Below are 12,126 nucleotides of genomic sequence, written 5' to 3' on the forward strand. Positions count from 1 at the left end.
TGTACATTATCAGTGTCAATTTTTTTAATACTCATTTTAAAAATAATTAAACATATATTAAATAAAATAAGAGTCAAATTTAAATTTAATACTAGATTATATAGTAATGCATAAATAAATAAAATTGACTGCTTAAAAAATTTAAATTAATTATATTTTTGTCTTTCAACTTTTTCAGATTTTCACTTTTAGTTTTGACTGATCTTAATTCCTAAACTTTTGTGCCAGTTGAAAACAGCCAAAAATTGATTCACAGACATTTAATAAATAAATCATTGACGGGTTATTCGCAAAAGAGGAATGAATCTAAAAAAATCAAGAACGCTACAGAGTTTCCTACTACCCAGAATACATTGAAAAATCATTGGACTTTATGCAAATTGCAAAAGCCTTACATCAATTGAATAAATTTTTTTATCAGAAGCCATCAATATTCAATGGTCCGACTTTTGATCAAAGGGCCCAAGAACGATGTTTTGGGTCGGTGGTCCTTAGGCATGGTTTCTACGCAAGTAAAGACCAGAGTGGGGTGTCTTTGACGCAAGTCGTTGTCAGTGGAACGATGAATCCTCGGCAGCCACCAAGACAACACGCAACCAAACTCACTCGGGAAACAATGGAATTGCACGACACCCTTTGCTCGACAACCAAAAAAAAAAAGACAAAAATTAAACAAAATCAATATCTCAAAAACCAAAAAATCCATTCCAATGGAGGGAATTGCTTGGGACACCAGCAATTTCTGAAAATTCCAAAAATTCTTTTATGGTATTTTCAGTCTTAGATAGCAGGTTTATTTTTTCATTTCTGGAGCGTCATTTTTTTTTTCATGACTTAGTGTAAGTTGTTTTGGTTAAGGGTGATTTTGAAGCATGATGTACATGTGTTTGTGAAGAATATACTATCAATTTCCGTCATCGAAAAAGGACATGAGTGCAAAAAAAAAATTAACGTATGTACAAATTGAGAATATGTATGGTTATACAGATTTCCACTCCATATGGTGAAATTGTTTTATGTTTTTTATTTTAAATTTTACAATGATAAATTAAATCAATTAGAAAAAAATAATTCAGTTATGGCCATACGGATTACAAAATTTTGCAATGATAAAAGAAAATAATTTAAAAAATATTTTAATGATTAATTTACTAATTGGTTAAATTTAATAATAATAAAATAATCTCATTTAGTCATTAATTAAAAATAATTTATTTCAAAAACATGTCCAAATTTTTTCAAAAACAATGGATAATATTATACATGACAAAACAACTATTATATATAAGAACATTGTTGCAACAAATTTAAAATCAACACATGATAGAACAATTATTATAAAACAACTAATATATAATTAAAATGTTGATAAGAATTAAAATGTACATAATAATATTAAAATGTTAAAAGTAATTAAAATGTTCAAAATTCTAAATTGTTCATAAACACGACCAATAGAGCACACGGTTAACATTGGGAGCAATGAATTCAAAAATAATTTTCATGTCAGCGATCAACGGCAAGGTCTCACAGAAATGTTTCCATCTAGCTCCAATTTTAAGTGTCTTCCTATAATGATTGAACACGAGCCGACATTCTGCAACGTCCTCCAAATGCAAATGCGTCCAACCTTTGTCTTTAACAAAATAATACATGCGATTTGGAACGTCCTGACAAATAAAGAAATGTTATGTCAACAATTTATGTTATCAAATTTAAAACTTAAAAAATAAAGAAATGAAATTAGGAAGTTGCTTACGAGACTGCTATAGGAAACTTTATGCTCAGTCAAATAACCCTTGAAGGTAACATAATCTAGACAGGCAACTAGTCTTGAATATAGTAAGAAAAAATACATTCTTACCATAATGATGCAAGGATACTAGATGATCTCCGGTCAACGGGTAAAAATCTCGTAGTATTGTTCACCCTACTACAATGACTGGTTGATCCAAATCTTTGTTGTACACAACGTTATGATAATTTCCGTCTTTGTCAACCAAATGTCATATAACATCCAGTACGTCCTTCCACTTGGCAGCATATACCTTACCAACTTCACCGAAAATCTACATGTCATATTACAAAATAAGGTTGGTTAGTTACACGAAATAACACAAAAATCAAATGTTAATTAAATCAAAATGAACATGACCTGGTCCCTGGCGTGAACGGTCTGGAAAAAAGCCTCTGTTGGAGCCGCGACATTCTGCATCCTGTTTGTCATTTTCCTCCACTCTCCGTGTTCTTCAATGGTTAATTTTGACATAATCAATCAATTAACAGGCATTCAAGCACAAAACAGAATTAACATTTAAGTAACTAAATGTTAATTCTTACTAGGCACATTCGCAACAAGCTCTTCCAGTTCCTCATTGAGGCTGGTCCAACGTGATGACGACGCACGAGAGCGTGGTGACATTCTAAAATATATTTGATAAAATAATATTTTAATATTTTTGTTCTACTTTTCATGTTTCTAATCTAATGTTTGTGTTAAAAAACTAATATAATCTAATGTAAATTGTAATCTAATCCTACTAATATTTTCCTATTTTTAATCTAATGTTTGTGTTAAAAAACTAATCTAATCTAATATAAATTGTAATTTAATCCTACACACATTTCTTAGATAAACTGAATAATAAATAAATCATTCATAAAATCAATAATAAACAAACTAAAATCAATATAAATATCCTTCATTTTTTCTTATTTTTTTCTAATAAAAGAGCATTTTAAAAATTAAAAAACCTTTTTTTAAAAAAAATCATACGGATTGACAATCCGTATGACATAAAAACTTTTATTTAAAAAAAGCCACCAATCCATATGGCATAAAAACATTTTTTTTAAAAAAAGGCCATGATTGCCAATCCGTATGGCATAAAAACATTTTTTTTTTAAAAAGTCATACGGATTATCAATATTGTTTTCCTTAAAATATTTTTTTTAAAAAAAAAAAACCATGACAATCCATATGGCTTAAAACAGTTTTTTTTTTTAAAAAAACATATAAATTGTCAATCTTTATAACTGTTTTCCTTAAAATAAACTTTTTTTAAAAAAAGTCATATGGTTGACAATCCATATGACTTATAACAGTTTTTTAAAAAAACCATACGGATTCAATCCGTATGGTTATTTCAGTAAAATAAAAATTAAAAAAAGTCATACAGATTTGCATTCCGTATGGCTTAAAACATTTTTTAAAAAAACTCATACAGATTGTCAATCCATATGAGTATTTCAGTAAAAAAAAAAAAAAAGTCATACGAGCTTAAAACAGTTTAAGAAAAAAACCCATACGGATTGGGTATTTCAATAAAATAAAAAACCAAGCAGATAGAGAGAAAGCAGGCAAGAAGATACACATAGAGGAAGCAACAATAATGCAAATCAAAGAAAGAAGAAAATTCACTTACCTTGACGGGAGAACAACTCGAGGAAGTGAAGAGGAGGCAACGAAGAAGAGGTCGCCGGAGAGGAGAAGAGGAGGCAGATTTTGGAAGAAGAAGAAGAAGAAGGCTTCTCGAGGAGGGACGAAGGAGAAATTTTTTTGGAAATGTACAGTGATTTGTACGGACGAGTCACTGTGCTGCTTTTATATTAAAGGTGAAGGGCATTTTTACCCTTTCACCCACGTTGCTGGATGCCCCAAAAAAATGCTCGGTGCCCCAAGCGACACCCTCCAATGGAAGCAAGCAAGCAACGAAAGAATTTGGTCTCCAAAAGGTTTTGACTTTGCCGCAAAGTGTTGAGAGTGCGCCACGGATCTGGTCTTGATGCTCACTTGGTGTTCGACATACGCACATCGTCAAAATCTGAGGAAGAGATGCGAGTGCACTACGGATCTGGTCAAAAATTGACATGTGTCACTCATAAAATTGCTACATCATCAATTACCAGAGATTTAACAGCAAAGCCTAAAAATGTTAACGGACACAAACATGAGACCAAGACTAATCAACTTTTTTATTAGGGACTAAGTAAAAATTAAAGAGGTTCGAGAACCAAAAACAAAGTTAACCCAAAAAACTATTACACAAACGGACAGATATAATTTTAAAGTATCTCTTTGAATCTCTACTGAAGCCAATGTGTGGTAGCTTTGACAATACTACTAACCAAATACCAAACCCGGTTTTTCCAACCTTGGAACAATCATGCATACATAAGGTTTTGACATTCCACACTGCATGGCCATGAAAAGGGACCGCAATTGGGCATAGGGAAAATGAAGTTCCTTCGTAAAGTAGATCTGCCACAGCCATGAATGATTCATCTCAAGGTTTAATTTTGACAGAGAACAAAACATATCCAGATTTGGTGTACACAAAATTCTAATATTCTATATCACTAAAACTTTTGCAATTAATTTACAGTATGACATCTTTATAAGAAAGCATACTGACTTCCGTGAATTGAAAAATGCTATAAACAGCTGGAACACAGTAAAAGAAATCCTAAGAAACTTCCCTAAAAACCTAATCTACATTTTTCCCTCTTTTTGATACAAAAAAGAACCCAATTCAAATGTTAACTGGTGACTTCTAATATCTATTCCATCTAAAACTTATGGATAACATCCTAATTAACTGTACAGAATATTGTAAAAGTGATGCGTGTGATAAAAGAACCTTGCTAGGAAGCTGGAAACCCTATCTGCTAAACTCTTCATCCCACTTGGACCTTGGAGCAATAGATAGCAAGTAATTCACAATAATGGATTTGCCTGCACAAGGAAAACACTAAATTCTCCGTTTTCCCCGTCTTCTGGTGTCTATATCAACTAGCCTAGATGATGATGGAGCAGGTAAGGGTGCTGACAGACCAATTGATTCTGGAATATCAAGATTGACTCCCATAGTTGGGCCTGCCACTGCACGCTTGATGTCCAAATCATTTAATTGGTGAACTTCAAGTCTTACTTTGTCGATCTGTTAATCAAAATGGTGAAATAAACAATAAATAACTGTAAACCCAAAGGCATACTACATATTGATTCTTTGTCGAGATGAACTTACTATTTCAATATGATAAATGGATGCATGTGCATTAGTAAGTCTCCTCTGCAAATCTTCTAATTTTTTGTTTTGATACTCAGCATTCTCCATTTCATTCCCCCTTTCACCTAATTCTTTATATAAGGCTGCAAGAGCCAGGAAGTATAGTTGAAAATGTTTTCAATAAAAACAAATCTTACAAGATACATCAAGAATACAGATAAGGGTGATAACTAAAAACGGAACATCTGAGCAGAAGATACAAGTAATATATATATATATATATAGAGAGAGAGAGAGAGACAGAGAGAGAGAGAGAGAGAGAGAGAGAGAGAGAGGCAGCCCAGTGCACAAGGCTCCCACTTGATGGGGTTTGGGGGAAAGTTAGATGTGCACAACCTTACTCCCAGAAAAGGAGAGGGTGTTTCTATGATTTGAACTCGTAACCTCCAATTAAATACACCAAGTAGATGCCAGGACACCATTTCGGAAATTATACTATTTAATCATTACCCCACTTACATAGGAACCACTCTTACACAAGGTTTATCTTCCGAGTTCAAACCAGAAATTAGCTCATCAATTAGCAAGCAAGGCAAGACACTCTGGTGGCTATCCAAGTACGCATCAACAAAGTGTGTAACTAGGGAGCACTTAAAGTCATAATAGATTTGTTGCATTCACAAACTAGGTAGTCTTAGGTAAGTACCTGTCAAAACAGATAGCACCCAAATCTGAGTAGGAATATCATAAAGTTTCTTTGCTAAGGTCAAAGAAGATCTCAATATCTCTCTGGCTTGTACAGTGTCACGTAATGCCAGGGCCAAACTACCAAGGATCGTCAAATATTGTGAAACAAGTTGAAGGTTCCCCAAATACGTATGTGTCAGCTGCAATCCCCTTGCCAGGCGATTCCTGCAACAAATTTGCAACTTAAAGGAAGGTAGAAGAATATGTGGATGGAGCCGATGGAGGTAAGTGTTCAGTAGCAAGTGAGGTTCTATTGTGGAGGTTACTTAATTTTAAGGTCCATAATCCATATAAGTATAACGATCAAATCTATTATATGACAAACATTTAAAGAAACATTCACCAACTAAGGCATAGCTCTGGTTTTTTTATAAGAATGAAACCGTCCAAATTTTTGTCTCTAGATTTATGTTTAGAACCAACAGAAGGCACAGCAACTGTTCCTATTGTTTGTATCCATGTTTTAGAAATTGACACAATGAAGAAAAAGGGTCAAGAGTCAAGGATCAATCTTTCAACAGGGGATCTTAAATAATATACAACAAAAGTATAATAATGAATAACTACAGGTAAAGTACATTTTTTTCATGTGGATGCATAATTAAAATAGGATTAATTAAATATTTATTCATACTTATTTTTTTATTGTAGTCTACATGTTTTTGTAAATACTTAGTATACAAATATCTACCAACATATATTTTTTGTAAAATTAAAAAAAAAATAAAACTGTCATATACATTAAAAAATTGTAGACTGTAAACTTAACACAGGTTATCGAAAAACTTACCTTGCTTCTTGTAGATCCTGTTGCTTCATCAATAAAAGACCATAAGCAAAAAGAACACCTGTTTTCTCTCTAACTCCTACGAAAGAATCCATTACTCCATAAACTGGCCCAATCAAATCAAGTGCCTGTGGGAAAACTATCATTCAATTAAAAAATATTCTCCATGGAATTAAATTACTTAAAAAGAAAGTATGTGGAAGTGGAACCAATTTAATTTGCAATTAGAGATATTTCTCCACCTGTGAAGAAGATTCAGCATCACCAATGCAGATGTAAGAGACAGCTGCATAAACTTGGCACATAGCTTGCATTGATTTGCTGTCTGTAAGCTACACATAAATATGTAGTCATTACTTCAATATCTGGAAGTTATCCCCATCAACAATTTATAACCAAGCTCTATACAGAAAAACATAAATATAGTCTCCAGTATCCCTAATCAGTTTATAGATGTGTCAAAATTACCAAAACTATAGAGACTACATCTTGTTCACTACTAAAATATTCCATTTAAGTCATAGACATATCATATATATATATATATATATATATATACCTTCACTGCTTCAATAAAATGAAAAGCAGCTTCGTGATAACAGCCAACTGAATGAGCATATTGGCCTCTAAGCATCTCAATGATGCATTCACATGCCTGTAATATGGTTGGAAACCGCATGAACCAATTTTTCATCTGTACCAAAGCCTGAAAAATTGCAGTGATTATCATTAATGATTTCAATTCTGGAACATAAAGGGATTCACATTAACTACCAACTTTTAAAGTCTACAGGTATAAGAAAAATATCACCAGAAGCAACCCAGCTAATAAGGTGGATTATGAAGAGGGATTTGAAATTTTATGGAATAAAATGCAACTTATCATGTCTTTTCATCCTTAGAGCTGACAAAATATACAATAGAATGATATCCAACCTCTTGTGCTTCAACAAATTCTGCTCGTGTGAGCTCTATAGCCACTTTGTTTTCAAGAAACTGAATTAGTAGCATTAAGTACACACCAGCCATCCAAATAGAAGAGTGTTGTAAATCCACTTCTGGTAAAAAAGAAGGTTCAACAAGGTTGCGTAAGGAATCCTTGTTTGCATGGCAGCATAAGCATCTTATAGACAAGATAAGAATAACCAATCTCACCTCTAACACCATCAGTAATTCCAAGCTTCACTAACTCATCTGCAGGGAAGAACTTGAAAATATGAAAAACTGAATATTATTGGTTGAATTTACATATATAGCCCTTTTATAACATATAAACCTAAATACTTTAATACCGGCCCAAAATAAAATCTCATTTGTATGGAAACTGATAATCATTATAATTGAGAAATTTGTAAAAATACATTATTAACAATATTTACAATGTGGGACACAATTACCACAAAACAAATATTATTCATAGGTAAGATACATTCAAAGTAGCTACAATTTTTCAGTCTCCAAAGCAGTGTATAACAGCAATGACTAACATGGAAATCCATTTGAATACAGAAACAACTCAACTCACCAATCATGCTTTCAGAAAAATAATTCAGAGGAGTAATGCTTCTAAATTCTAATCAGTTGATTCTTCCTAATACATTTCACATTAAAGCCTAGAAACCAACAGAAAAGACATTTTATGAATGTGATTGGACATATAGAATAGCTGCTGACTGATAGACAGTTGAAGTGCAGGTGAAAAGGTATAATTCAGACAACATTAAAAATTATCACAGGGCTATTTGGACAGCCAATTCATACAAATTGATTTCACATACCATAATAAGTAATTATTATTCTGTACTTAAAATAAGAAGTAGTGCTGTCAAGTGATTTTGGCTTTATATGCCAAGCAAAAAATTGGGATCAAACCCAAAAGAAGAAAAAATTACACAAACTCACAAAAAAGGTTGGTGAACAACCTTGAATTATATTCATCCCAGACTGTATGCGTTTTGCACACTCCTTAAAAAGTCCTTTTGGGCGCCCAAATACAACTACTATTAGATCAACTAATGCATAGACAGCACTTTTAGGAAGCCATTCGCCATCAATAGGAGGAGGTGCTAACTGAAGCTTATCTCCTATTATCCTTCTGACATTCCCAAAATATACTGGTTGCAGTGATTCCTGCCCAATTGAACACAATCCAGTCATGCTTTTCAGTTGCTCCTGAATCATTGTTTGCTTTTTAGATAATGCTGTCCTATCCCTGTAGTGAAGGTCAGATCGGGAGAGACTTTGGTCTAAAGCATTGAGCTCATTCACTAGCTCTTGTATACGTTGTGTTTGCTGCATATCAATCTTCATGGCAGCATCCAGATTGTCTACATGGGGTGCAGCATTCTTGTAATCACATAGCCGCAGTCGATAGAATATGTGCAGTAATTCATTATAAAATAGTAAGCCAGGGCATTGTCGTCTCTGAGTAGTGTGTGGAAGCAGGAGAAAATAAATTAGATCAAAGGTAAAAAAAAGAATCATGGTGCATCTCAGTTAAAAACATACAGTGTCTATAACTGTGCATTGTCTGCAAAAGAAAATGGGAAAGCAATAAGCTAAAGAACATTTCACTCACTTTATCTGGATCAATTGACTCCCAAATCTGGTTGCATCTATTAACAGCTTGCTCAACCAAATTATCATCATCCCATTGCATGAGGCGGACATGCAATATTGAAGTGGCAAAAAACAACTGATCCATTATTGTAAAACAAGAAATTACAGACAGCTGAAGCGAAATATCATATTAAACTCAGCACAAATGGAGTGTCCTTTAAGCATAGTAGAGAGTTGACAGTTGACACACACAATAGATGTGACAAACAACAAGCTTTTTGAAAATTCTATTTATTGATGGTAGAAATTCACTATCGAATCAGTGGCAAAGAGCAGACAAAGAAGCAAAGGACATGTCTTTTCGTGTAATTTGTAACCTTTGACAACATACCTGCAACTCCGGGAAGCATACTTCAGTAGCACAGGCATATCCACACTCTAAGGCAGAGATTGAACCCTGGTAGTCTCCTTCAATTGATAAAGCATTTGCAAGCTGTGAATTGAAGTTGCAAAACCACAACTTCATGGAAATCCTTCAAGAAAATAAACTAGAAACTATGAATATGTAGTAGTAGCAGTGTTAGTCAGAATAAGTAGCATGCAATATGAACAACTTGACAACACACTATAAACATAAATGATAAATAACTGACTGTTCCACTTATCCAGTGGTTCATTAATATCAAATATCAAACATCTTTGACAATTATTAGACATGCATACTCATGTGAAAAGGGAAAGGTAATTTTGATGTTGAAAATATACAGAATATGTATGTATACTACATACCATGGTTACTAATTACTATTTACTATCTACGGGATTGTAGGCTACAGCTACTATTGTTATACTCCACCTCTAGCTGAAACGTATAAATCATATGCACCAAGCTTGTTACAACTTACAAATGGTGCATACAACTGCATTATTTACAGCTACCAGATTAGCAAACCCCCAATTAAAAGGTGGAAGAGTCTCAGTTATTTATAAGTTAGAGTGGGAGAGATGACATGGTATGATAGTGTACAAATAATAGGAGTGAAACAGAAATAATAGTGATCAGTTTTTTAGACTTGGAGTAGATATTCTGCATCCCTATTGTTCTTATACAGCTTCTCGGTCTCTTCTACAGTATCATTTTGAAACAAATTCAGAAATTGTCTGTTCCATCAATAAACACTACATTCTTCACCTCAATTCTGATTATACTACTTCTACACTTTCCATCTAAGACAAAAATTATTGGCAATGGTAGAACCATGCCACAATAATACAAAAAAGGGAATCCATATGCAAGAGAATCATTCATTCAAAAAACTAAAGACTAAAAAGCCATTTCTATGTTCCACCCAATCTAAGAATCCCATAAAAAAAAGATAAGCATACAAAAACAAAAATCCTAAAAAGACCAAAGCTAGACCAGACATTAGTAACAACACAAGTGCTGTTAAATGGCAGCGCTATCATGGCTTTTTTTTTTGCCAACCGCCATAGGCAATTTGTGAAGGGAGACCCACTATATGGTGGCACTATAGGCAGCAATGGCGTGTTTATATGGCGGAATTTTGGCCTTCCGCCGTGTTCCGCCATTGATTACTTACCACTGCAACACATATGCCTCGTCAAAATTGTGAAGCATAACATTCACGAGAATAAAGTGAAGTGCAGTAACAACAACCATTGATTTTAATATGCAAGCACGCGAATAACAAAATCTGAAGCTATGACTACATTTTATCGGAGCTAAACTAAAACCTAAAACTGAAAATTCCAAAGTAAGATCTAAAAAATACAACGCATACTCGTATCCAACGGACGCAGTGAGCTCGAGTCCCTTGTGCAAGACCTGTTTCTGCGGCGGAATAGCTCCGACGAGATGGTAACACTGGCTGAGCAAGCTGTACGCTCTGCACTTCAATTCGAAGCAAGACGGAATAGACTTCAGAAGCAATTGCTGCAAAAAAGAGAGAAAGAGAAAACGATAAGCGAGAATTTTGAATTTGAATTTGAGAAAGTAGAACCGAAGAATTGAGAGGAACTAACGGAACGTTCGAGGTGTGACTTGGCGTGGTTGACGTTGTGAGAATGCTGGAGGAGAAGCGTGGCGATGCGAAGACGAGTCTTGACCTCGACGATAGGGAAAAACGACGCGTCGCTTTGGCATATGGCTTCGAGGCACTTCACTGCTTTCCCTATTTCCCCTCTCTTCTCGTGGTACTCCGCGAGTCCCCATAGCCCCTCCGCCACCGCTTCCATCCAAACGCGATTCTGCTTCTGCTTTTGTGCTAATAATCCTCTTCTCTTCTCCCTCCAATTCCAACGCGACAATTCCACAACCAAAAATTCAACTACCGCTTTTGCGTTTTTGCTCGCTACTTTGCTTAGCTTAGTTGTGGAGTCAAAAGTCAGCCACGGAAAAGAAAAAGAAGCGAAAATTGAAGAAAACAAAACAAACAGGAGCTTCCTCCGCTATTTTGCCTTAACGGGCCCTTCTTGGGCTACTGGATCGTTCTTCGCCTTTTACGATGGGAATTGATATTTATACCTCCCAATTCCATTATTATTAGACTTATCACATTACACCCTCCATTCTAAAAAACTTTACCGTTCCTACTATTCATCCTTCTTCGGCAAACCCTTTACTGTTTTTTTCCACCCTTCCACTGCCTCCGGAGGCTCCGTCCAGACTCACACACCTCCGCCCCAAAGGCTGCAGGAAGTGCTCCTCCCCCAAAATCAGATCCAAAATTGTTTCAGATAACACATAATAACAAATCAGGTCCCAAAAAAGCAATCTTAGAACTCATATGAAGCCATACTCACAAATCCAGAGTTAATAACAAAGGTCATTCAAACCCACAAAATCAATATTCAACCCAAATCAAAATTGTTAGATAGAGGAATCAAAAATTGCTATTGTTCTGAAAAAATTGCAGTTAAAAAAAGTCACTTGTCTTTCTGATCCATGCTAGACATAGTCTTATTATTATTATTTTCAGTACACTCAACTGTCAAGTAAATCCT

The 12,126-nt window shown here is 34.4% G+C and overlaps 1 protein-coding gene across 4 annotated transcripts; it reads right to left on the reverse strand.

Annotated features, from left to right (window-relative positions):
- Positions 1-1,419: 1,419 nt before the first annotated feature.
- LOC100777199 (sister chromatid cohesion protein SCC4) lies at positions 1,420-11,887 on the reverse strand. 4 transcript variants are annotated; one of them, XM_041008592.1, is made up of 18 exons: positions 11,146-11,886; positions 10,905-11,056; positions 9,494-9,635; positions 9,122-9,238; positions 8,466-8,967; positions 7,699-7,737; positions 7,480-7,601; positions 7,103-7,249; positions 6,786-6,875; positions 6,547-6,671; positions 5,716-5,921; positions 5,028-5,152; positions 4,129-4,940; positions 3,426-3,854; positions 2,341-2,423; positions 2,156-2,247; positions 1,865-2,069; positions 1,484-1,670 (listed from the first exon to the last, which is right to left on the reverse strand). In XM_041008592.1, exons 1-13 carry the CDS (start codon positions 11,356-11,358, stop codon positions 4,752-4,754), a joined length of 2,169 nt encoding a protein of 722 aa, XP_040864526.1. In that variant the 5' UTR covers positions 11,359-11,886; the 3' UTR covers positions 1,484-1,670; positions 1,865-2,069; positions 2,156-2,247; positions 2,341-2,423; positions 3,426-3,854; positions 4,129-4,751. The 4 variants fall into 4 exon arrangements, with proteins under 4 accessions (XP_040864521.1, XP_040864526.1, XP_003519302.1 ...); XM_041008587.1 differs by having other exon boundaries at positions 1,420-1,670; positions 2,156-2,423; positions 4,641-4,940; positions 11,146-11,887; XM_003519254.5 differs by having other exon boundaries at positions 2,156-2,423.
- Between the last annotated feature and the right edge of the window lie 239 nt (positions 11,888-12,126).

The sequence above is a fragment of the Glycine max genome, chromosome 2 (assembly GCF_000004515.6).
Source record: "Glycine max cultivar Williams 82 chromosome 2, Glycine_max_v4.0, whole genome shotgun sequence".
Taxonomy (NCBI): Eukaryota; Viridiplantae; Streptophyta; class Magnoliopsida; order Fabales; family Fabaceae; genus Glycine; species Glycine max.